The sequence below is a fragment of the Pseudophryne corroboree genome, chromosome 1, assembly GCF_028390025.1.
Source record: "Pseudophryne corroboree isolate aPseCor3 chromosome 1, aPseCor3.hap2, whole genome shotgun sequence".
Classification (NCBI taxonomy): Eukaryota; Metazoa; Chordata; class Amphibia; order Anura; family Myobatrachidae; genus Pseudophryne; species Pseudophryne corroboree.
In genome coordinates this window covers 889,484,753-889,511,793 of record NC_086444.1, presented here as the reverse complement: position 1 = coordinate 889,511,793, position 27,041 = coordinate 889,484,753, and the positions used below count along the sequence as shown (strand labels likewise).

The window sequence follows — 27,041 nt, the reverse complement described above, 5'->3', positions numbered from 1 at the left end:
ATAAATCCAGAACATCGACTTAGTCTCATTGCCTTGAACAACGCGTCACATCCAGTGTACAGCGTCTCCTGGCTCCAGTCTTCTGTCTCCAGTTATTTCCTTGGTCCAGTGTCTCTTTGGAACTACAGGCTCCAGCCATCCAGCTCTGCTACAACTCCTTCCACAGTCAGCTTCCACCTCTGCATGCAGTAAGAGACTCTCTCCAGGTGCTACTTACCATTCTCACCTGTGTGTTTTTTATCTGCATTCAGCACTGTGCTATTCCATCTGGCACTTAAAACAACCAGCTTGCAATTTACAAACTGTCTCCTGCTTTGGCCTTGCTTGGCTTTCTGGACTTGTGCATATATACAGACTGTGTGAATCTACTGCTGTTGGTTTCCAGACCAATTACCGGAGCTACTATTGCTTGTGTTCACTGTCATCAGTTGCATTATCATCATCTGCATATTTGATCCTGTTACCATCGACTTCCAAGTCGACCATCGATGTTTGCCATCAGCTTCCAGGCCGGTCATCACTGTTGTTCATTTAACTGGTTTACAGATTATCACCTGTGACTGTTGTTATACCTCTATCAGCTTCCTTGCTCAAACCATCGGAATTGTTATTGTGCTTCAGTGACTGTCATACCGCTGTGTGCTAAATAAATATCATTGCACACATGCGCAGGAATCTTCTACAGCCTCCTCGTTTCCTCCACCGCACCACCACTGACCCACTAGTGCCCCCTCTGGGAACAGACACAGTTACAGACCTGACATCCTCCCTATAGCAGTACATTCACCTTTTCCCCTCTGTTGTGGAACATTCTCCCCTTTTCCACACTGTAGTGACACATTCACCCCTGTTCATCCCTATAGCAGCACATTCCCCCTTTCCCTCTGTAGTGTAACATTCTCTCCTCTTCCACACTGTAGTGACACATTCACCCCTGCTCATCCCTATAGCAGCACATTTAATCCTTCCCCCCATGTAATAGAACATTCTCCTATCTTTCAGAACTATGGGGGTAATTCAGAGTTCATCGCAGCAGCAAATTTGTTGGCAGTTGGGCAAAAATAAGATTTTAAACCTACCGGTAAATCTATTTCTCCTAGTCCGTAGAGGATGCTGGGGACTCCGTAAGGACCATGGGGTATAGACGGGCTCCGCAGGAGATAGGGCACCTAAAAAGAACTTTGACTATGGGTGTGCACTGGCTCCTCCCTCTATGCCCCTCCTCCAGACCTCAGTTAGAGATCTGTGCCCAGAGGAGATGGACAATACAAGGCAGGATTTAGCAATCCAAGGGCAAGATTCATACCAGCCCACACCAATCATACCATGTAACCTGGAACATACATAACCAGTTAACAGTATGAACAAACGACAGTAACGGTCCAAGACCTATTCCAACTGTAACATAACCCTTATGTAAGCAACAACTATATACAAGTCTTGCAGAGTTTCCGCACTGGGACGGGAGCCCAGCATCCTCTACGGACTAGGAGAAATAGATTTACCGGTAGGTTTAAAATCTTATTTTCTCTTACGTCCTAGAGGATGCTGGGGACTACGTAAGGACCATGGGGTTTATACCAAAGCATCCAATCGGGCGGGAGAGTGTGTATGACTCTGCAGCACCGACTGAGCAAACGCTAGGTCCTCATCAGCCAGGATATCAAACTTGTAGAATTTAGCAAAATTGTTTGACCCCGACCAAGTCGCCGCTCGGCAAAGTTGTAATGCCGAGACGCCTCGGGCAGCCGCCCAAGAAGAGCCCACCTTCCTAGTGGAATGGGCCTTAACCAAATTTGGTACCGGCAATCCAGCCGTAGAGTGAGTCTGCTGAATCGTATTACAGATCCAGCGAGCAATAGTCTGCTTCGAAGCAGGAGCGCCAATCTTATTGGCCGCATACAGGACAAACAGAGCCTCTGTTTTCCTAATTCTAGCCGTCCTGGCTACATAAATTTTTAAGGCCCTGACTACGTCCAGGGATCTGGAATCCTCCAGGTCACTTGTAGCCACAGGCACCACAATAGGTTGATTCATATGGAACGAAGAAACCACTTTAGGCAAAAATTGCGGACGTGTCCTCAATTCAGCTCGATCCACATGAAAAATCAAGTAGGGGCTCTTATGTGACAAAGCCGCCAATTCTGACACTCGCCTTGCTGATGCTAAGGCCAACAACATGACCACCTTCCAGGTAAGAATTTTCAACTCAACCTTGTTAAGCGGTTCAAATCAGTGTGATTTTAGGAACTGCAACACCACGTTCAGGTCCCATGGTGCCACTGGAGGCACAAAAGGGGGCTGGATGTGCAGCACTCCCTTTACAAACGTCTGGACTTCTGGAAGAGAAGCCAATTCCTATTGAAAGAAAATCGAGAGGGCCGAAATCTGTATCTTAACAGAGCCAAATTTCAGGCCCATATCCACTCCTGTCTGTAGGAAGTGGAGAAGACGACCCAGATAAAAATCTTCCGTAGGTGCATTCTTGGTCTCACACCAAGACACATACTTTCGCCAGATACGGTGATAATGTTTTACCGTCACCTCCTTCCTAGCTTTTATTAAAGTAGGGATGACCTCTTCCGGAATCCCCTTTTTCGCTAGGATTCGGCGTTCAACCGCCATGCCGTCAAACGTAACCGCGGTAAGTCTTGAAATACACAGGGCCCCTGCTGCAACAGGTCTTCCCTCAGAGGAAGAGGCCGGGGATCTCCTGTGAGCATCTCTTGTAGATCCGAGTACCAGGCCCTTCGAGGCCAGTCTGGGACAAGGAGTATCGTCTGTACTCTTCTTCGTCTTATGATCCTCAACACTTTTGTGATGAGAGGAAGAGGAGGAAACACGTAGACCGATTTGAACACCCACGGTGTTACCAGAGCATCTGCTGCTACTGCCTGAGGGTCCCGAGACCTGGCGCAATACCTCCGAAGTTTTTTGTTGAGGCGTGACGCCATCATGTCTATTTGAGGAGTTCCCCAAAGACGTGTTACGTCTGCAAAGACTTCTTGATGAAGTCCCCATTCTCCTGGATGGAGATCGTGTCTGCTGAGGAAGTCTGCTTCCCAGTTGTCCACTCCCGGAATGAAGACAGCCGACAGAGCGCTTACATGATTTTCCGCCCAGCGAAGGATCCTTGTGGCTTCCGCCATCGCGACTCTGCTTCTTGTCCCGCCTTGGCAGTTCACATGAGCCACTGCTGTGACATTGTCTGATTGAATCAGAACCGGTAGGTTTCGAAGAAAACTCTCCGCTTGTCGAAGGCCGTTGTAAATGGCCCTGAGTTCCAACACATTGATGTGTAGACAGGACTCCTGGTCTGACCAAAGACCCTGAAATTTTTTTCCCTGTGTGACCGCTCCCCATCCTCGGAGGCTCGCGTCCGTGGTAACCAGGATCCAATCCTGAATTCCGAACCTGCGACCCTCCAGGAGGTGAGCACTTTGCAACCACCACAGGAGGGACACTCTGGTCCCTGGGGACAGAGTTATTTTCTGATGTAAGTGCAGATGGGACCCGGACCACTTGTCCAGAAGGTCCCATTGAAAAGTCCTTGCATGGAACCTTCCGAAGGGAATGGCCTCGTAGGCCGCCACCATTTTCCCCAGAACTCGAGTGCATTGGTGAACTGACACCCTTTTCAGTTTTAGCAGGTCTCTGACCATGTTCTGGATGTCTTGGGCTTTCTCTATTGGGAGGAAGACCTTAATTTGTTCCGTATCCAGTATCATACCTAGGAACGGTAGTCGAGTTGTCGGAATCAACTGTGACTTCGGTAGATTTAGAATCCAACCGTGTTACTGGAGCACTCTCAGAGAGAGCGCCACACTGCTCAGCAATTTCTCCCTTGATCTCGCTTTTATCAGGAGATCGTCCAAGTATGGGATAATTGTGACTCCATGCTTGCACAGGAGCACCATCATTTCCGCCATTATCTTGGTGAAAATCCTCGGGGCCGTGGAGAGTCCAAGCGGCAACGTCTGAAATTGGTAATGACAATCCTGTACAGCAAATCTCAGGTATTCCTGATGGGGGGCATATATGGGGACATGAAGGTACGCATCCTTTATGTCCAGAGACACCATAAACTCCCCCTCCTCCATGTTGGCTATTATCGCTCTGAGAGATTCCATTTTGAATTTGAATCTTTTTATGTACAGGTTTAGGGATTTCAGATTCAAAATAGGTCTGACCGAACCGTCCGGTTTCGGGACCACAAATAGGGTTGAGTAGTAACCTCTTCCCTGCTGGTGCAGGGGAACCTTGATTATCACTTGCTGTATACACAGCGTTTGAAATGCAGCTAACACTACATCCCTTTCTGATGTGGAAGCTGGTAGGGCCGATTTGAAAAATCGGCGCGGGGGCACCTCCTCGAATTCCAATTTGTAACCCTGGGAAACTATTTCCAACACCCAGGGATTCAGGTCCGAACTGACCCAGGCCTGACTGAAAAGTCGAAGACGTGCCCCCACCGGTGCGGACTCCCTCAGGGGAGCCCCAGCGTCATGCTGTGGGTTTTGGAGCAGCCGGGGAGGACTTTTGTTCCTGGGCACCTGCCGCAGCAGGTGCTCTCTTGCCTCTGCCCTTACCTCTGGCGAGGTATTGCCACAATCATACACTGAATGGTTTTAGTCACCCTAGGGTGCAATTTTACTTCGTCATAGTCGACACTGGAATCAGAATCCGTGTCGGTAGTAGTGTCTTGTGTTAAGGGACGCTTTTGAGACCCCGACGGGCCTTGTGTCGGCCCAATCTGAGTATTGACCCCCTGATGTCCCCCCTAAATCAGCCTTATCAAGCCTTTTATGTAAAGATGCCACACTTGCATTCAACATATGCCACATGTCCATCCAATCTGGAGTCGGCACAACCGACGGGGGGGACACCACTCATTTGCTCCACCTCCTCTTTGGAGAAGCCTTCCGCCTCAGACATGTCGACACACACGTACCGACACCCCACACACACAGGGATTAACCTATAAGGGGACAAAACCCCAACCAGGTCCTAAGGAGAGACGGAGAAAGAGTATGCCAGCACACACCGGCGCTTAAAAACACTGGAAAAAATATGTCCAGATAGCGCTTTTTTATATATATTAATATTATGCCAATTCCCACTCACTGCGTCGCTAATGTGCCCCCCTCCTCTTTTTTCCAGCCTGTGAGTTCAGCAGGGGAGAGACCAGGGAGCCAGCGTTTTCCTCATGCAGCTTCTGTGGAGAAAATGGCGCTGGTTAGTGCTGAGGATCAAGCCCCGCCCACCCGACGGCGGGCTTCGGTCCCAGTGATTTTTCAATAAAATGGCAGGGGATCATAGATTTACTGCCTCCGCAGTCTAATCCAACTGTATTTGTACCAAAATGTGAGGTTTATTGCTGCCCGGGCGCCCCCCCCCCCCCCCCCTGCTCCCTGCACCCTTCAGTGCTGCTCTGTGTGTGTGTGTGACTGGGAGCATGGGCCTTACCTCATGAAGATCTGATGTCTTCTGCCGCCTAAGATGTATTCTGCCTTCTCTATCCGGCTTCTATCTTCAGCATCTGTGAGGAGGACGGCGGCGCGGCACCGGGACGAACCCCAGGTGAGACCTGTGTTCCGACTCCCTCTGGAGCTAATGGTGTCCAGTAGCCTTAGAAGCAGTGCCCAACTTGACAAGCCAGCTCTGCTTCTCTCTCCTCGGTCCCACGATGCAGGGAGCCTGTTGCCAACAGGACTCCCTGAAAATAAAAAACCTAAAAAAAATATTTTTCCACAGAAAACTCTAGAGAGCTCTCTGCAGTGCACCCATTCTCCTCTGGGCACAAGATCTAACTGAGGTCTGGAGGAGGGGCATAGAGGGAGGAGCCAGTGCACACCCATAGTCAAAGTTCTTTTTAGGTGCCCTATCTCCTGCGGAGCCCGTCTATACCCCATGGTCCTTACGGAGTCCCCAGCATCCTCTAGGACGTAAGAGAAACTATGGGGGTCATTCCGAGTTGTTCGCTCGCAAGCTGCTTTTAGCAGCTTTGCACACGCTAAGCCGCCGCCTACTGGGAGTGAATCTTAGCATAGTAAAATTGCGAACGAAAGATTCGCAATATTGCGAAAAGACTTCTCTGTGCAGTTTCTGAGTAGCTCGAGACTTACTCTGCCAGTGCGATCAGTTCAGTGCTTGTCGTTCCTGGTTTGACGTCACAAACACACCCAGCGTTCGCCCAGACACTCCTCCGTTTCTCCAGCCACTCCCGCGTTTTTCCCAGAAACGGTAGCGTTTTTTCACACACTCCCATAAAACGGCCAGTTTCCGCCCAGAAACACCCACTTCCTGTCAATCACATTACGATCACCAGAACGAAGAAAAAACCTTGTAATGCCGTGAGTAAAATACCTAACTGCATAGCAAATTTACTTGGCGCAGTCGCACTGCGGACATTGCGCATGCGCATTAGCGACTAATCACTCCGTTGCGAGAAAAAAATAACGAGCGAACAACTCGGAATGACCCCCAATGTGCACTGCAGGTGGAGCAGATGTAACGTGCAGAGAGAGTTAGATTTGGGTGTGTTATATTGTTTCTGTGCAGGGTAAATACTGGCTGCTTTATTTTTACACTGCAATTTAGAATTCAGTTTGAACACACCACACCCAAATCTAACTCTCCCTGCACATGTTATATCTGCCCCCCCCTGCAGTGCACATGGGCCCTCATTCCGAGTTGATCGGTCGCAAGGCGAATTTAGCAGAGTTACACACGCTAAGCCGCCGCCTACTGGGAGTGAATCTTAGCTTCTTAAAATTGCGACCGATGTATTCGCAATAATGCGATTACTAACTACTTAGCAGTTTCAGAGTAGCTCCAGACTTACTCTGCCTGTGCGATCATTTCAGTGCTTGTCGTTCCTGGTTGACGTCACAAACACACCCAGCGTTCGCCCAGGCACTCCCACCGTTTCTCCGGCCACTCCTGCGTTTTTTCCGGAAACGGTAGCGTTTTCAGCCACACGCCCCTGAAACGCCGTGTTTCCGCCCAGTAACACCCATTTCCTGTCAATCACATTACGATCGCCGGAGCGAAGAAAAAGCCGTGAGTAAAAATACTTTCTTCATAGTAAAGTTACTTGGCGCAGTCGCAGTGCGAACATTGCGCATGCGTACTAAGCGGATTTTCACTGCGATGCGATGAAAAATACCGAGCGAACAACTCGGAATGAGGGCCATGGTTTTGACCAACTGCTAACAAATTTGCTGCTGCGATCAACTCTGAATTAGGCCCTATAACGGCTCATCTTCCGTCACTTCTGAGAAGGGATAGATAACGTACAGCTTTTACAGCTGCTGTGTAACTACACACCCCAGCATGCTAAAACTGTGTCAAGGCATCCAGCAATGTATAGTTCCATAGCAGTTAGAATGCCACACTTTGCCAACCCCTGTAGTAGATGGTCCTATTGTGGAGTATGGTATACTAAATATCCCAGTACCAGTCCCAGCAGCAAGAACTAGAATACTGGAAGTCAGGAGGTAAAGTAAGGACAGTTTAGGGTGGATTAGCCTCCTCTATTAGATTGACTCTGTTTTTCATGTATACAGTATAAACAGCGCTCATTTTAATTCAGCATGAAGTACCAAATAACCAGTCCTTAGGTTACATTGAGAGTGGGGTATGCAACATCAGTAAATGCACTGACTATGAAAAATGTTACACATCTTGTTTCTTGCTATAAAACAAATAGAAAATAATAGAAATAGGAAATTACTATGTTGCAATTACACACATTTTACTAGTTTGAACAATCTAATTTCAGTCCCTGTAAGCCGTTTTTTCCTCTAATTTCTATTATTAAACATTTGTGATACAATTTAGGGTAACATAGCTTTATTCTCAGTATGCAGTGTGACCCACATTTATATAGATGCAATTCCAATTTATGGATTATACATGTCCCTATCTGTCATTGTGACCTCTGTATCTGAGGACTGTGTACAATGTCCTCTGATAAACTATTGGACATTACTGGCAGAGTTCCACATTAATCCAAAGAAAATCCCCTCTGGCTAGGTTTTTCATCGCTGTATGAAGAATCGTCCACTGCTAAATAACTGGTGGCTAGGATCATGTTTTATTTTAAACTGTATATTCTGCAATGACAATCATTTTAATCCTGCTCACGCTACAAATCAAAAATGTGGGAAGGCTTGCATGCTTTCTGTGCCTTACATAATCCCCAGAGCACTTTGTATGAAAACAAATTCTAGACCCTCATCTCAGTTTAATTGTTCTGCAGAAGATACAGTGACAATTGGATAAATCAGACTCCTGCAGAGGCTACAAGCATGAATCCCTGTGTCTATAAAGCTACTGTACAATGCAATTTCCTTGTGAGGTCTGGCACCATGCTGTACTCCACATGGAGTTAAGCATACACTTATTTTGATTGTGTTCAAATTTTAAAGGGCTGGACAGCGAATACAATTCTGTAATGCAAAAAGTTGGAATTTTAATTCTTTATGAATACTTGGTGCCAATAACTGGCAAAAAGACGTTTTTTAACTCCAAGAACAAAATGCAAAGTGCAGGTACATGTGACACGGGATACGGTCGTTAGGTCGACACAACTTAGGTCGCCAGTCATTAGGTCGACATGTACTAGGTCGACAGGTCAAAAGGTCGACATGAGTTTTTCACATTTAAAAAAAATGTTTTGGACTTTTTCATACTTAACGATCTATGTGGACTACAACTGGGAACGGTAACCTGTGCCGAGCGCAGCGGTAGCGGAGCAAGGCACCTTTCCCAAAGCATGGCGAGCAAAGCGAGCCATGCGAGGGGACACGGTGCACTAATTGGGGATCCCCGTCACTTTACGAAGAAAACGACACCAAAAAAAGTCCAAAAACTCATGTCGACCTTTTGACCTGTCGACCTAGTACATGTTGACCTAATGACCATATCGACCTAGTGTAAGTGTTGATCTAATGCATGTCGACCTTTAGTGGTCGACCTAATGACTGTTGACCTAAGTTGGGTCAACCCAACAACCCATACCCTTGTGACACCTCAGGCTTCTCTCCCTGGGTGGGATGTAATGAAGTCCGAGTTCGGCTGGCATCCCGCACAGCTGCCAAACTTGGATTTCAGTATATCCCGCCCCCTGTGCTTGTCGAAATGTAATCAAAGGAGAGAGTATTGACTGCATAGGAGAGAAAAGAGTTAAACATCTGGGGAGGGGTGGACCTAGATGTGAGGAAAGTACAGCCTTCTTTAGGGGGAGGGCTTGATATATATAGGGAAGGAGAGGCCATCTTAAGTCTCTTGGTGATTTGGTTTAGGTAAGTGCTGCAGTGCCAGCTAATCTTACTATTGGGTGACTCTTGCTGTTCACTGGTGTATAGTGTGCCCTATCTTTGGTACTCTCCTCTCCAGTATCCCCTTGTTATTTAATTCAGATAGGCTTCTGTGGCTCATGCACTAAGCACCTGGACTGCAGTGCACACAGTCACAAGATCAAGTCACACCACAGCCTACAGTTATTCAGCCACCTTTATTCACTTAACCCTCCCGGTATTTGTGTCTGCGGGCATGTCCGCTCGCCCCCAGCGCGTGCTAAGGGCCCCGGCTCGTTACCGTGGGTCGGACGGCAGAGCGGGCCCTGAGGCGGCGGTGGGCGGCGTGAGGGACGGGGCTCCGTCCCCTAGGGCCTCATCAAATGCGGCCGCAGGCAGCGCTGGCGGGGCCCGGGCGGACTCGCCGCCGGGTGCCGAGTCGGGCACTCCGGCCAGACGGGGGCGGCGTGGGGGACCAGGGGTCCCTGCAGGCCGCTCGAGCATCGGCGGGCGGCGGCCGTCCCCGCCGGGAGCTGATGAGCCCGGGATCATGGTGGGCGCCCGCGGGTGCGCGCGTACGCGCCGCGGGGGGCGCCCAAGAGCGGCAGACACTGTTTCTCCTTCCTCGCCGCGGTCGGCCGTTCGGGCCGGGCGGGGGGAGAGGACGTTGGAGGGAGCTGGCGGTCGCCGCGCGGGGACTATTCAGGAGCCTCGCGTGGCGGCCGGGGAAGAGGAGCAGTCCAGGAGGCCGTTGGCGGGAGGACGTGGGACGCGCGCTCGAGGTGCGCGCGCGCCCACGCTCGCTCCGGACGCCGCTGGCCGCGCACGTGCGCGCGCAGCGGCGCCAGCTTTACTCAGGTCACCCTCTTCTTCTCCCCAGCTGCCGGAGTTCGGCAGGGGGAGAGGCCATATTAGGGGGGTGCAGCGGATGCCTCGGGGAGGCAGCGCTGGGCACATGGACAGGGCATTAAGTGATGGGGGCACAGCAAGACCGGCAAGGGGTGGCCGCCAGCAGCATGCGGGTGCACTCTCCGCTGGTCAGGTGACACGCGGGGGAGCTCGCGCGGGGGGGCAGCAGGTCCCTGTGACCGTCGCAGGACGCAGCGGGTCCCGCGGCAGGAGGGTAGATAGGGAATGGGTCAGCGGCCGCAGGGCCGCGGCCCGGGCCGCTGCGCACGACAGCGGGTCCTCCCCGGAACCGGGGGATTCTTCTGCTTCCCTGGATAGGGAAGGGGAAGGATCGGAGAGGGAGAGCGGCTGGGCCGGCCGGGGGGCTCTTGCCTTCGGGTTGGAGCATGAGGGGCAGGGTCCCCTGGGCGCGTCGGGCGGTCGGTGGGCGCGGGCTCGCGCTCAATCAAGGACCGGTCGTCCTTCGGGCGGCGTCTCCGGGGGTCGCGCCGCATGGGATCCTCCTGGGGCCATGGCGTCGGCACTGGCCACGGTGGTGGAGGCTCTTGGGCCATTAGCTGCAGTGGCCTCCCCTAGGGCGACGACGGGTTTCGGCCAGGCTACGGGACGCAGGCGGTCAGGCAATGGCAGGGCATCAGCGGCGCAGCGAGTGGCACGAGCCTGCCGAGAGCTGGGGGCTGCCGCGGCGGAGCTGGAGCTAGGATCAGACCGTGAGAGGCAGGGGAACACGGTCACTGCGCATTCCACACGGGGTGCCCGGCGTGCGCCGCATGCGCGGGCCGGGCCCTCTTTTGTTTTGTCTTCCACAGAGGACCAAGGTGAAAGGGATTCGGCAGACTTCGCGGATGACGACGATTGGAATGAAGACGACGAACAATCCGGGTCGGAGAGGTCGACGGCATCCGGTGAGTTGGTACAGTCTATTTCAATTTCCACCGCAAGCTCGAGTTCGCGTAGCTCTTCGTCCTCCTCCTCATCCTCCTCATTGGCGTCGCAAGTGTCCGACGCTGATAGTGCTGCTAGGGCAAGGAAGGAGGCCGAGAAACTTGCCAAAAGGGCAGCAAAACAGCAGAAAAGGCGTAAGCGGCGCAGGCGAATTAGTGAAGAGGAGCGTAGGGCAAAGAAGAGGCGAGACCTGCCGGGGGTAGTGCGCTGCGAGTACACCGCAGTTATGCGGGGGCTGCGAGACAGCTGCCGCAAAAAGATACGTAGGGGTGACTTTGTGGACTTATTCGGTTTGACTAAGGCCATGAAGAAGGATTACAAAGCGGCGGCCGCTACGAAGGGCATGGGGGCAGAAGCTTTCAGGTCTTTTGATAACTGGCTGGCCGGATTTTGGGTGTTTGCGGCTTGCTATTTGGAGGATAGGCCGGAAGAACACATGAATATCATCCGGTACCTTCATCTCGTGCACGACATGCAGCGCACATCCTCGGGCTCGGAATGGCGGCGATATGACCAAGAGTTTCGGGAGAAGCAGGACGGGTTACGGGTCATGGACTTTGGGTTCAAAGATGTGGAGGTCTGGCTCAAAGTGACCCGGGCATCCCAGCGGGAGGAAGAGACCCAGAAGCAGGGAACGGGTGGGCGCCGCGGGGGGTCGTCAGCGCAGGGAACGGGCGCGGACGGGGGATTTACCAAGACAGGCGGGTTGGCCGTTCGCCTGGGCGGGCGGTCTGCCCCTCGGGGGAAATGTTTTGCTTTTAACAGCGGAACATGTTCATTTGGCAAACAGTGTCGTTTTCGCCACTCTTGCCAGCAGTGCGGTGGAACCCACCCAGCCTCCTCTTGTTTCAAAGGGGGACGACAAGGCAATCGGGGGAAACAACCCTACCCTAAGCAGGCCGCGAGCGGGACCGCTCAGCAGAGCACCAACGCCAGTTAAGTTGGAAACTATGGGTAAATGGTTGGGTCTGTATCCTAATAAAAGGGATGCGAAGTTTTTGTTAGACGGTTTTAAGTTCGGTTTTCGCTTGCCTGTTGCAAGCGAAGTGTCAGTGCGCGCGCACAGGAACCTTCAGTCCGCCCGAGCCTTGCCGTCTGTGTTACGGGAGAAAGTGGATAAGGAGGTCAGGTTGGGCAGGATGGAGGGGCCGTTTAAGTCACCCCCGGTGGATGACTTGGTCATCTCCCCGGTCGGGGTAGTTCCAAAGAAGACTCCGGGCGCTTTTCGGCTCATTCAGCATCTTTCTTACCCGCCAGGGGCATCGGTCAACGACGCAATACCACCGGCTCATTGCTCGGTGGTGTATCAGTCATTTGACGAGGCGCTGGAGATGGTCCGCAGCTACGGGAGCGGGGCCCTCATGGCTAAGATTGATGTTGAGTCAGCCTTTAGATTAATGCCATTGCATCCGGACTCATTTCGCTTTATGGGTTTTCGGATTGGGGCGGAGTATTTCATCGACAAATGTCTGCCGATGGGATGTTCCGTTTCATGCTCGTTTTTCGAGCGCTTTAGCACTTTTCTTCATTGGTGCGTGGAGTCTGCGTCTGGCGGTCACGGGATTGCACATTACCTCGATGATTTCCTGTGTGCGGGGCCGGCTACTGACACAAGATGCGGCGACTTGCTGTTTAGCACACGAGCCCTTTTTTACCACTTCGGTGTCCCGGTAGCCAGGGATAAAACGGAGGGTCCGGCCTCCTGTCTATCATTTTGGGGATTGAAATTGACACCGTGGCGGGAGAGTGTCGCCTGCCCCAAGACAAAGTGTCAAAGCTCCGCGAAACTATTTGCCGTTTCAGCGGCTCGCGTAAAGTCACGCTGCGGCAGGCGCAGTCCTTGCTGGGCATGCTGAATTTTGCTTGTCGGGTGATACCGATGGGCAGGGTTTTCTGCCGGAAGCTCGAAAGGGCAACAGCGGGGTGTGCCAGGCCGCATCATTTCGTTCGATTGTCCTCGGAATTAAAAAGGGATTTGGCCGTCTGGGCTTCGTTCCTGGAGGATTTCAACGGGGTGAGCATATGGCAAGCGCCAGCCGTAGACAGCGAGAGTTTGCAGCTTTTTACTGATGCTGCAGGTGCCTCTGGATTCGGTTGTTTTCTGGAGGGATCGTGGTGCGCGGCATCTTGGCCGGCAAACTGGCATAGCGAGGGTCTTACAAGAGATCTGGTGCTGCTGGAGCTTTTTCCCATTATGGTAGCGTTGGAAGTTTGGGGCGATCGGTTAGCTAACCGCAGCATAGTGTTCAGGTGCGATAATCTGGGCGTGGTACATGCGATTAATAACCAGAGGGCGAAATCGCTAGTGGTACTGCGGGTACTTGGGCAATTGCTTTTGACATGCTTGCGTAGGAACCTATGGTTCCGAGCGCAGCACGTGCCCGGTTTGGAAAACGGAATCGCAGACGCGTTGTCGCGTGGACAGTGGGAGAGATTTTGGGATTTGGCACCTGAGGCCGAAGAGCAAGGTTTTCACTGTCCTGGTTATGTTTGGCAGGTGATCGGGCCGGACTGGAGGGTCTAGCGTTGCGGTCAATCGCGCCGGCCACGCTCAAGGTGTACGGGCAAGCTTGGAGTGAATGGTAGGAGTTTGTCCAGGGGCGTCAGCATCAAGGTAAGAGCAGGCATAGGCTGATGCTTTCTTTTATGTGGGAGCTGTACGTCTCCGGTAGGTCACGAGCAGTGGTTTCGCGGTATTTGGCAGGCATATCGTTTTTCTGCAAGCTGCGAGGCGTCCCTGACGTAACAAAAAGCGAGGTTCTGCGGAAGGCAATGAAAGGGTGGGCGCGAGTCGCGCCGTCGCCACCGGATAGGAGGCGGCCCATCGATGCGGCGTTGTTGCCGGCCGTCATCGAGGCAGTTGGGCGAGTCGCGTCGTCCAAGTTTGAGACGCTTTTGTTTAGTTTGGCGTTCTCTATGGCTTACCACGGGGCCTTTCGAGTTTCTGAGTTGGTAGCGCCTTCCAAGAGAGCAGATTCGCGCATGCTGGTCGGAGACGTAGTAGTGGGTGAGAGGGCCTTGCTGTGCAGGTTGCGACGCTCCAAGACGGATCAAGTGGGGAGAAGACGCTGGGTTACAATGGTCCCAGCGCTGGAGGAGAGCGTTTGCCCGGTGGGGCTGGCAAGGCAATACGTGGTGGTACGACCCGTTAAGGAGGGGTCTTGGCTGTTGCATTATGATGGGCTGCCAGTCACGAAATACCAGTTTCGATGGATGCTGAGTCGCTGTTTGGCGGGCTTGGGCCTCCCACCCACTGCTTTCGGTACCCATTCCTTTCGCATTGGCGCAGCGACGTCGGCTGCTGCGGCGGGTTGCTCCAGAACTGAAATACAGGCGGTGGGGCGATGGAAGTCGTCAAGCTATAGACGATATATTCGCCCCGTCACATGAGCGGTCGGTTTGCGCTTGGTGCTTTGTTTAAATTTGCAATGTATTATGTTGTTACAGTTCTGTGAATTTATGGTTGTGCGTCTGTTGATGTTACCCCTTTTGTTTTGTTTTATCCTACTCAGGGATTAGCTACTCGCCGTTGCTGGCATGAGTCGGCAGCGGGGGTCTGGAGTTATTTGCGATTTTTTGCCTGACTTGACGGACTGAATTCTAATCTACAATTCGGCTAATTTGGTCTAATCAGAGTCCCTCAGCAGGTCTTTACGTTTCACCTCCAGCTGAGTTATTACATGTGTTTCCCATTTTATACCCCCCCCCCCTGTTTTTTATTTTGTTTGTTTTATTTGATCTTTCCCCTTTGTGTCTTTAATTGCGCTTTTAAATTGGCTACGAAACATGGTGCAGTCGGCTAGGCCGTGACTGCTACAATAGCGAGATCTAAAGTTTTCTTTTTTGGCAGATCCTTCAGTATAAACAATTAATAAGCCTCTTAGTAATCAATTCTACCCCTCTTTTTCCCTTCAGGATGGTTTGACGACAATTTGACCATTTGGGTGGTTGGCCACTCTTACATTTATTGGGCGGCCAGGTTTGTGGCCTCGGAAGGGTCTCAGGCATTGCTTGGAGTACAGGGTGTCAGATGGCTTGGCTGGCGAGGAATGATGTGGGGTGAGCTGAGGAGTAGGTTAGTGAGTCAGGCCAGCAAGCATGGAGTCCCTAAGGTGTTGGTTGTCCATCTAGGTGGCAACGACTTGGGGAAGAGGACATCCTTGGATCTGCGGTGGGCCATGATACAGGATCTGGCAAGGGTGACCGCGGCATGGATCAATTGTGTGTTGGTTTTTTCCATGATGGTGCCAAGATTGTGTTGGAGGGGTGTGGCGGATGGTCGCCAGATTGATGAGGCCCGGAAAAAGGTGAACGGAGCGGTGGCAAAGTGGGTGCTGTCCCACGGTGGGAGGGTGGTTCGCCACCCGAGGATACGGTTCAGAGACAGCCACCTTTTCCGGCGCGATGGAGTACATCTATCCAATGAGGGGATGATGTTTTTTCTGGAGGATCTAGGTTTCGCTTTGCAGGAGTTAGGGTAGGTTTATGGTGGCGGTGCGAAAGACTGTTGGGGATGAGTCTTTCGCTGTTGGCGGAAAAGAACGGCAGTTTGGTATTGTAGGGAAAACTGTAGTGTTTTACAATTTGTTGTGGTTTAGGTGCACTCACCTCCATCGACTTATGGCCGCTTGACCACCCGTCCGGGAAGGCAGCGGCAGGGCACCCAGGAGCGGTGGGTAGTCACTGTGGGGGTTGAGTTGTCACCTATTACCGGTTTATGGTAAGTTTTAGTAAATTTATAGGGTTAAGTTATTTAAGGTTAATTTAGATTAATTGAGCCGTTCTTTTGGACCGCCACCATATGCCAGCTGGAGCGGCATATTAAATTAATCTCTTTATTTACAGGTTTCCTAATGGTTAGGGACAAATAAATAGCTAGCAATTTTCTGCCAAAATTCAAGTCTCAGTGTCGTTATTTCTGGTTCTTGGTTATGAATGCTTTACTTTCAAAGAAAGGGGTCCACCAAATATCACTAAGATGTTTAGGAGAGAGTATTGACTGCATAGGAGAGAAAAGAGTTAAACATCTGGGGAGGGGTGGACCTAGATGTGAGGAAAGTACAGCCTTCTTTAGGGGGAGGGCTTGATATATATAGGGAAGGAGAGGCCATCTTAAGTCTCTTGGTGATTTGGTTTCCCACCCTCCCGCCCTGGTAGTTGGAAATTTTGGCACGTGGTGCTTTGGCTTTAAAGTTGTTGGCTGTTTTCGTTGGCTATTTATTGGCGGAAAAGAACGGCAGTTTGGTATTGTAGGGAAAACTGTAGTGTTTTACAGTTTGTTGTGGTTTAGGTGCACTCACCTCCATCGACTTATGGCCGCTTGACCACCCGTCCGGGAAGGCAGCGGCAGGGCACCCAGGAGCGGTGGGTAGTCACTGTGGGGGTTGAGTTGTCACCTATTACCGGTTTATGGTAAGTTTTAGTAAATTTATAGGGTTAAGTTATTTAAGGTTAATTTAGATTAATTGAGCCGTTCTTTTGGGCCGCCACCATATGCCAGCTGGAGCGGCATATTAAATTAATCTCTTTATTTACAGGTTTCCTAATGGTTAGGGACAAATAAATAGCTAGCAATTTTCTGCCAAAATTCAAGTCTCAGTGTCGTTATTTCTGGTTCTTGGTTATGAATGCTTTACTTTCAAAGAAAGGGGTCCACCAAATATCACTAAGATGTTTAGCAACCTCCTTCTCCAATTCCCTTCTTCTTCTAATATATTAGTCATACCGGGTTGTTTGATATATCACAAAGGCAGAGCCTGCTTCTGTTATATATCCTGCATTTCCAATTCGGTCCTTCCTAACCGCTGCTCTCTCTCTCTCTCTCTCTCTCTCTCTCTCTCTCTCTCTCTCTCTCTCCCTGCATTCTCCCCCTACTCTCTCTGTGCCAGACATCCCACTTTCCATCTACTGACTGTTCTTAATGCTACACCTACTTCCACCACTGTCCCTGCAGTGCCACCTTCCCTCACATATCTTCTTCTTTCTCATTCCTCCTTCTTTCCCTCCAAGCAATTTTAAACTACTGATCTCATCTTTATCCGTGCATTTTTTAAATATATTCTATTATTTTTTATAAATGTTCTTTCTTTTTTTTTAAACGAGGGTTGTGGGGGTGATGATGTGTGGCATAATGACTATAAGGCACTGCTAATGTGTAGCATAATGTGTAAGGAGCATTACTGTGGTATAATTTGTATATGGGCAATAAATAATAATGGGTGGCATAATGTGTAAGGGACACTACTGTGTGGCATAATATATATATATATATATATATATATATAAAGGACACAACTACTGTGTGGCATTATGTGTATAGGAAGCGCTACTGTGTGGCATAATTGGCATAAAGGGAACTACTGTGTGACGTAACGCGTATAAGGGGTACTACTATGCAGTGTAATGTAACGGTCACTACTGTGTGGCATAATTTGAATTGGGGTTGCTATTGTTTGTCTACACCACTTCCCCACAACACCCCCTTTTTCCAGTGCACGATCTCCCTATTTAAAATGGGGGGTACTATCTGGCACAGGGCACCAAAATCCCTAGTTATGGCACTGTGTGTGTGTGTGTGGGTGTGTGTGTTACGAGAGAGAGGAAGGGGGGGGGATTGTTATGAGCAATGTTACTACTGGGGGCCCCCCCAAATTTGTTGCTCCTGGGACCCCACCAGCCTTATCTGGCCTTGTGTACAAGGACAGAAATCCTGGCTCTTCATCTAGCTACATACAGTATACACACCCTATTTACCCTGTGCTTTCATGTTATAAATTGTTCACTAACACTGTAATTATCTGCTCTGCTGACACTTCAGGCTACAAATGGAATAATAGGAAGCACAGTGATTTCATCTAAACTGCACATTTGTTGAGATATGATGATGACATTGAACATGCTAGAATTCACTATAAAAGTGTAGTTGCTAAATTTCTATCTACCTTCCTGTAGGGTGAATGTAACGTATACACCTTTCCACGGAATAAACATGCCATCTGCTACATCCTCTCTGACACATAATGAATACAACATTTCTGCTATAGGCAAATTCTCGCAGAGAATTTCCATACTACACTACCAGACATTCACAGGAAAAGTAATAACATACAAAAGCCTGATTTAGTGTAATAAATGCAACCTTCACTACGCCAGCCAGCAACATAGCAGATCTAGTGCAGCTAATACAACTTAAGGTGCCCCCTAAATGTTGGTCTCATAAAGGGTCTCTTGTGACCACTGGAATGGTGTAGTTTTATCTTTCCAAACAATTAACATAGTGCTTTAATTCCCATCATTGGACTACTGCTAAGAATGTAAACTTTCTGAAAATATAAAAAGCGCATTTATGAATGGGCAATGCCGAATTCCTGCATATACTGTGGTGGCATCACACAAGTGCATTTATGCAGCAACACGCTCCTTGGCAAGATGGTGTCGTAGGCAGGGAGCATAACTTCTGCCCATTAGGATAGCCCACAGGAGATACATACTTACTAGAAAGACATACAACACTAAGCTATTTTTTCTATACAAAATGACTGCTTCCAGGTGCCCATATAAATGGCGCTTTTACAGTAACGGGTACTGAATCTCAATCACACCTGCAAAATATCTATAGCTATCCACTCCCACTTACTCCAAGCCCAAGTATTGTACGCTATAGAGAACAGCATTGCTGTAGCTGTATACCAGGCAAAAGGTATAAATAACAGGAGGTTAAAACAACATTCAGTGTGACCCGGTTTGGTAAAAAGAGGTAAAGCCGTGTGAGGAAAGTGTCTTCTACTCAACACTAATGCAACATCTTGGTACAAATGAGTTAACTTTTTCATTTTATTACTGAAAAAAAATCTTACACACAGCAATATTACAAGAATACATATAGTTTTCAGAATTATACCAGTATTCTTTCTATAAGTCACAAGGTCAGATGTGTTACAGTACCTGAGACTGGGCATTGATACTGGCTCCTTGCTTGATCAGAGTCTTGACAACTTCTACCTGCCCCGCCAATGATGCAATGTGTAGCGCTGTGTTCCCTTTCTGAAAATAACAAACAAAAAACATACAGTATACACTTCATATTCTTTCAATTATCACACTCTTCTTCTCCTTCCTGTTACTATACCTCCATTCTCAGCACATATGCCCCTTTCATCCAGTGCCCTTCCATTTCAGCTTACATCCCTCTTTTTCTTTTCCATCATTTCACTTTTCTTTCTCCTCTCTTTATTCTACTTAAATAACTTTTTTCTTTCCCACACACTTTTATTAAGAAACGTCTCCTTTAAAACCAAATTATCACCAAGAAGTATATCTTTCTAAAAGCGTTCCTCCACCTAACTGGAGTATTGATGCGCTTTGCACAGCTATTTTCTCCTCTGTCTCTCTTACAGAACCAAATCGCATTGTGCGATATATCGTCTCTATACACTAGTTCAGTGGTAGCCAACCCTGGTCCTCAATGATATCATTCTGAACCAGACGATAGCAGCCGGATCATACGTGATATCGCCTATTATGTACACACCTTCAGTGGCGCACCCAGGGGGGGTTTCCGAGCACCCAGAAACCCCCCTCCACTAAAAAAAAATATATATATATATTTATTTATTTTTAGCTGCATGAGCATTATTAATGGCTGTAGCGTCCTCTGCAGCCTGCTGTCTTCCTGGTGGCACTTGTAAGTGCAATAAAAGTTTACTTTATTTTAATTATAGTACATATATATCCATGTGCATACATATATACACATGTATATACATACATATAAACACACACACACACACACACACACATATATGATAGATAGATAGATAGATAGATAGATAGATAGATAGATAGATAGATAGATATACATGTGTATATATATGTGTACTGTATGTGTGTGTACATATATATATATATATATATATATATGTATGCATGTTTAATATGGTGTGTGTGTGTGTGTGTGTGTGTGTGTGTGTGTGTGTGTGTATATATATATATATATATATATATGTGTAGATATATGTATGTATATATATATATATATATACACACACAGACACACTAGTTTTACGGACCCAGCATATACTGGGTCACCTCAGTCCCCACCCCCGTGATTGGCTCCGCCCAGTTCTGGAAACCCCCCCATGCAAATCCTGCGTTTGCCACTGACCTTAAGGGGAAGATGTATCAAAACTCATACAGGGAGGCAGTTGCTAAGCGGAGAAGTTTCCCATAGCAATCATTAAACTTCTACCTATCATTTTATAGATAAATGCTAGCTAGAAGCTGATTGTTGCTATGGAAAAGCTTTGATACATCTGCCTCCCAAATCTTGTATCTACACTTACAGTGTGAAGAGGGATATTTCATTGCTGCAATAACATTGCACGTATATGATTTGATGTTAGTCACAAATATATCAAATGCTAAATACAGGTTAGGATCAACTCATTAAATAATATGCCCAATTATTGTTAATTGTTATTCTCAGGATAGAATGTTTATTCAAATAAAACATTTTTAACTGCAGGACATTAATTCCTAACACCACTGTACTAATGTTTCTGTAACTACAATCCTGAGTTGCTGGCCCACACTTGAATTATGTAAATAAGTCATTTGCTTAAATAAATATACAAATGTCCTTCTTTACTCACAAAACGAGTTCATTCCTACAATTGTACACTACCTTAGTTGCAGAATCCACCGAGGATCCTCTTTCCAGCAATTCATGCACAAGATAGAGATGTCCCTCTTTGGCAGCGAGGTGTAAAGCATTGAGTCCATTCTGAAACAGAATCACAGCATATCATTGTAAGGGAGAGCAAGATCTTATGAAACGTTGAGTCTTGGAAGTGTGAGAAATTCACTACATCAAGCAGAAAATGCATGACTGCTAATGCTATTCCATAATATGTAATAAAGTGTATAAATCAATTCATATAGTTATCATTTATATCATCCAATATGTTTTATGGCTTATCCATGTATTTTGAATTGGAACTGGAAGTACTTATTTTCTTACTGGAATGGTCAAATAAAATTCAAGGGTAAGGTAACAAAACCTCTCCCATGTACTATGTTTTCTATTACATTCTAATTTCCCGCCAGGCCAGAGCAGGTACTGAAACCACAAACCTGTTTCCATGACATGACGTTACCACTGTACATCTTGACAAGTGCTGATGTGCACTTTAGATGCAGAAATCTGATAACACTACGCCCCTCGATGTCCGGCCATGTTTCTGCCAGCCCCGCCAACTGATGTTGGGACAGTATGACCGATATGAGGCTCAGTCTACTGGCCGTGAGAGGAAGCAGCGGTCTACCTGCTCTGACCTGGTGGGAACTTAGAATGAAACAGAGAACATTACACACATCGGAGGTTTTGTTACCTTACTTTTTTTAAATATTAAAAAGTATATATATATATATATATATATATATATATATAAGGAAAAGGTTCCCAATTGCGCTCATGAGTAATGCAAGCAGCACCTCTTGATGAACTTCCTGTTAGCAAAAGTCCAAAATACAATAGATACAATACAGATCAGAGGGCGCTAAACGTACTGGGGTATTCTTATAATCCCCCATCCATTATATAAAAAAATTAATAAAAGCATCTGCTTAAATAAAATTGATTCATTCCATAGTAGTACAATAACATAACAGATTTAGCAATTTTCAGACTAACAGCTATTTGGGGTATAATCCCTTGCTGCTGTGAATTCAACGTGTATCAATACGTCAATCAGAAGAACCCAACGCGTTTCGTCCCGTGGGACTTCCTCAGGGGTACTAGATCAATTGGTTAGATACAACATGATTAAGGTAGCTTGAAAAAGTGAAGCATCACTGTGAATATTGATTCAGGTAAATCAATATGTGTCTGAGTGATAAGCTCTAGACAAAGACTTTAAAGGGGTCTTAAAAACCAGACCAGAGATCTGAATCTGACCAGAGATCTAAATCAGACCAAAACGTTGTGCAATAGTGAACGGCACTGGACGTTAGAGAATGGTGCAAATTCCTCTTACAGTATACACGCTGAAGTGCAGAGGTGCATGTGCTCCTCACAGAGTCCAGTGTATATGTATATACATACACTCATTTCTAAAAATATTGTATATTGGGTATTACAGTAATTCTGATTGTTAAGTGCCAGCTATCCAACAGCCAGTATCCATTTATACAGCCTTATTTGGTTATCTAGTAAAATGCCTAACACTGTAGATAAAAACTTCCCAAAAATAAAATTCAACTCAACCGCTCTTGAAAGTCGCTCCAAATAGAAGATTTAAATGTAGTCCTTATGGTGGATTTCCCTTAAGCTGTTAACTTTAATTTGCAGATCGCAGAGCTTAGACGGTGCTATGACAGAAATTGGAGCACTGACTGAGATAAGTGTTAAGAAACCATTGAGTCTTAACCCTGTGCAGCAAGAACTGATCCATACATGTCCCACTGAACCCAGGCTGACTGGAACCTTGCATCCCTGTGGTCATAGACAAAACCAATCTGACACCTACTGCCACATTAGCGTCTCGCTAATTAACAGTAAAAATGTCAAATGCTGTGAAATACATAAACACATAAAATAACTGGAGTGCCTATAATTCAATATGTCCATCCTGCTGTCTGTTACTTCTCAGAAGTTTATTATGTTTGGAGTGAGGCACACAGCCAAGGGCATAGCTACCATAGGTGCAGCGAGTGCAGCTGCTATGGGGCCTGGAGCTGAGAGGGGCCTGCCTGCACTCTCACTGTTACATGTGTTAAACAGCAGATAGTATGGTCTTATTTATAAAGTTCAAAACACTCTCTGGAGGCTTCTTGTGCCTCAACTTGCACTTGAGAACACAGATTGTCCCCACAACACACAGAGTAAGACACAGTATTGGCACAGTAGCTCTAAGCCACACTGACAGCATTGCAAAGGAAGCTTGGAGTGTGCCAAGTTTTTCTTGGCAGTGCACAAAAATAAGAATTTACTTACCGATAATTCTATTTCTCATAGTCCGTAGTGGATGCTGGGAACTCCGAAAGGACCATGGGGATTAGCTGCTCCGCAGGAGACTGGGCACAAAAGTAAAAGCTTTAGGACTACCTGGTGTGCACTGGCTCCTCCCCCTATGACCCTCCTCCAAGCCTCAGTTAGGATACTGTGCCCGGACGAGCGTACACAATAAGGAAGGATTTTGAATCCCGGGTAAGACTCATACCAGCCACACCAATCACACCGTACAACCTGTGATCTGAACCCAGTTAACAGCATGATAACAGAGGAGCCTCTGAAAAGATGGCTCACAACAATAATAACCCGATTTTTGTAACAATAACTATGTACAAGTATTGCAGACAATCCGCACTTGGGATGGGCGCCCAGCATCCACTACGGACTATGAGAAATAGAATTATCGGTAAGTAAATTCTTATTTTCTCTGACGTCCTAGTGGATGCTGGGAACTCCGTAAGGACCATGGGGATTATACCAAAGCTCCCAAACGGGCGGGAGAGTGCGGATGACTCTGCAGCACCGAATGAGAGAACTCCAGGTCCTCCTCAGCCAGGGTATCAAATTTGTAGAATTTAGCAAACGTGTTTGCCCCTGACCAAGTAGCTGCTCGGCAAAGTTGTAAAGCCGAGACCCCTCGGGCAGCCGCCCAAGATGAGCCCACCTCCTTGTGGAATGGGCTTTTACAGATTTAGGCTGTGGCAGGCCTGCCACAGAATGTGCAAGCTGAATTGTACTACAAATCCAACGAGCAATAGTCTGCTTAGAAGCAGGAGCACCCAGCTTATTGGGTGCATACAGGATAAACAGCGAGTCAGATTTCCTGACTCCAGCCGTCCTGGAAACATATATTTTCAGGGCCCTGACTACGTCCAGCAACTTGGAGTCCTCCAAGTCCCTAGTAGCCGCAGGCACCACAATAGGCTGGTTCAAGTGAAATGCTGAAACCACCTTAGGGAGAAATTGAGGACGAGTCCTCAATTCTGCCCTGTCCGTATGAAAAATTAGGTAAGGGCTTTTATAGGATAAAGCCGCCAATTCTGAGACACGCCTGGCTGAAGCCAGGGCTAACAACATTACCACTTTCCAAGTGAGATATTTTAAGTCCACAGTGGAGAGTGGTTCAAACCAATGTGATTTTAGGAAACCCAAAACTACATTGAGATCCCAAGGTGCCACTGGAGGCACAAAAGGAGGCTGTATATGCAGTACGCCCTTGACAAACGTCTGAACTTCAGGAACTGAAGCCAGTTCTTTCTGGAAGAAAATCGACAGGGCCGAAATTTGAACCTTAATGGACCCTAATTTTAGGCCCATAGACAGTCCTGTTTGCAGGAAATGTAGGAAACGACCCAGTTGAAATTCCTCTGTAGGGGCCTTCCTGGCCTCGCACCACGCAACATATTTACGCCAAATCCGGTGATAATGTGGCACAGTTACATCCTTCCTGGCTTTGATCAGGGTAGGGATGACTTCATCCGGAATGCCTTTTTCCTTCAGGATCCGGCGTTCAACCGCCATGCCGTCAAACGCAGCCGCGGTAAGTCTTGGAACAGACAGGGTCCCTGCTGAAGCAGGTCCTTTCTTAGAGGTAGAGGCCACTTCTCTGTGAGCATCTCTTGAAGTTCCAGGTACCAAGTCCTTCTTGGCCAATCCGGAGCCACGAGTATAGTCCTTACTCCTCTCCTTCTTATGATCCTCAGTACCTTGGGTATGAGAGGCAGAGGAGGGAACACATACACTGACTGGTACACCCACGGTGTTACCAGAGCGTCCACAGCTATTGCCTGAGGGTCCCTTGACCTGGCGCAATACCTGTCCAGTTTTTTGTTGAGGCGGGACGCCATCATGTCCACCTTTGGTTTTTCCCAACGGTTCACAATCATGTGGAAGACTTCTGGGTGAAGTCCCCACTCCCCCGGATGGAGGTCGTGTCTGCTGAGGAAGTCTGCTTCCCAGTTGTCCACTCCCGGAATGAACACTGCTGACAGTGCTATCACATGATTTTCCGCCCAGCGAAGAATCCTTGCAACTTCTGCCATTGCCCTCCTGCTTCTTGTGCCGCCCTGTCTGTTTACGTGGGCGACTGCCGTGATGTTGTCTGACTGGATCAGCACCGGCTGACCTTGAAGCAGAGGTCTTGCTAGGCTTAGAGCATTGTAGATGGCCCTTAGCTCCAGGATATTTATGTGGAGTGATGTCTCCAGGCTTGACCACAAGCCCTGGAAATTTCGTCCCTGTGTGACTGCTCCCCAGCCTCTCAGGCTGGCATCCGTGGTCACCAGGACCCAGTCCTGAATGCCGAATCTGCGGCCCTCTAGAAGATGAGCACTCTGCAACCACCACAGGAGAGACACCCTTGTCCTTGGTGACAAGATTATCCGCTGATGCATCTGAAGATGCGACCCGGACCATTTGTCTAGCAGATCCCACTGGAAGGTTCTTGCGTGGAATCTGCCAAATGGGATTGCTTCGTAAGAAGCCACCATCTTTCCCAGGACCCTTGTGCATTGATGCACTGAGACTTGGCCTGGTTTTAGGAGATTTCTGACTAGTTCGGATAACTCCCTGGCTTTCTCCTCCGGGAGAAACACCTTTTTCTGGACTGTGTCCAGGATCATCCCTAGGAATAGGAGTCGGGTAGTCGGGATCAGCTGAGATTTTGGAATATTGAGAATCCAACCGTGCTGGCGCAGCACTATCTGAGATAGTGCTACCCCGACTTCCAACTGTTCCCTGGATCTTGCCCTTATCAGGAGATCGTCCAAGTAAGGGATAACTAAAACTCCCTTCCTTCGAAGGAGTATCATCATTTCGGCCATTACCTTGGTAAAGACCCGGGGTGCCGTGGACAATCCAAACGGCAGGGTCTGAAACTGATAGTGACAGTTCTGTACCACAAACCTGAGGTACCCTTGGTGAGAAGGGCAAATTGGGACATGTAGGTAAGCATCTTTGATGTCCAGAGACACCATATAGTCCCTGTCTTCCAGGTTTGCAATCACTGCTCTGAGTGACTCCATCTTGAATTTGAACCTTTGTATGTAAGTGTTCAAGGATTTTAGGTTTAAAATTGGTCTCACCGAGCCGTCCGGCTTCGGTACCACAAATAGTGTGGAATAGTACCCCTTTCCCTGTTGTAGGAGGGGTACCTTGATTATCACCTGCTGGGAATACAGCTTGTGAATGGCATCCAATACTGCCTCCCTGTCTGAGGGAGACGTCGGTAAAGCAGACTTTAGAAAACGGCGAGGGGGAGACGTCTCGAATTCCAATTTGTACCCCTGAGATACCACTTGAAGGATCCAGGGGTCCACTTGCGAGTGGGCCCACTGCGCACTGAACTTCTTGAGACGGGCCCCCACCGTGTCTGCTTGTAAAGCCCCAGCGTCATGCTGAGGACTTTGCGGAGGCGGGAGAGGGCTTTTGTTCCTGGGAACTGGCTGTTTGTTGCAGCCTTTTTCCTCTCCCTCTACCACGGGGCAGAAATGAGGCGCCTTTTGCCCGCTTGCCCTAATGGGGCCGAAAGGACTGCGCCTGATAATACGGCGTCTTCTTAGGTTGAGAAGCTACCTGGGGTAAAAATGTGGATTTTCCAGCAGTTGCCGTGGCTACCAGGTCTGATAGACCTACCCCAAATAACTCCTCCCCCTTATAAGGCAATACTTCCATGTGCCTTTTAGAATCCGCATCACCTGACCACTGCCGCGTCCATAAACCTCTTCTAGCAGAAATGGACAGCGCGCTAACTCTTGATGCCAGTCGGCAAATATCCCTCTGTGCATCACGCATATATAGAAATGCATCCTTCAAATGCTCTATAGTCAGTAATATACTGTCCCTATCTAGGGTATCAATATTTTCAGTCAGGGAAT

The 27,041-nt window shown here is 48.3% G+C and overlaps 1 protein-coding gene across 28 annotated transcripts in view; it reads right to left on the bottom strand.

Annotated features, from left to right (window-relative positions):
* Positions 1 to 27,041, bottom strand: part of ANK2 (ankyrin 2) — a 939,290-nt gene that overhangs the window by 266,810 nt on the left and 645,439 nt on the right. For all 28 annotated transcript variants that reach the window (XM_063920161.1, XM_063920164.1, XM_063920158.1 and 25 more), the window contains 2 exons: positions 20,839 to 20,937; positions 19,101 to 19,199 (listed from right to left, as the gene is read on the bottom strand). In XM_063920161.1, coding sequence (XP_063776231.1) covers positions 19,101 to 19,199; positions 20,839 to 20,937 — 198 coding nt within the window. The remainder of the gene's footprint in view (positions 1 to 19,100; positions 19,200 to 20,838; positions 20,938 to 27,041) is intronic.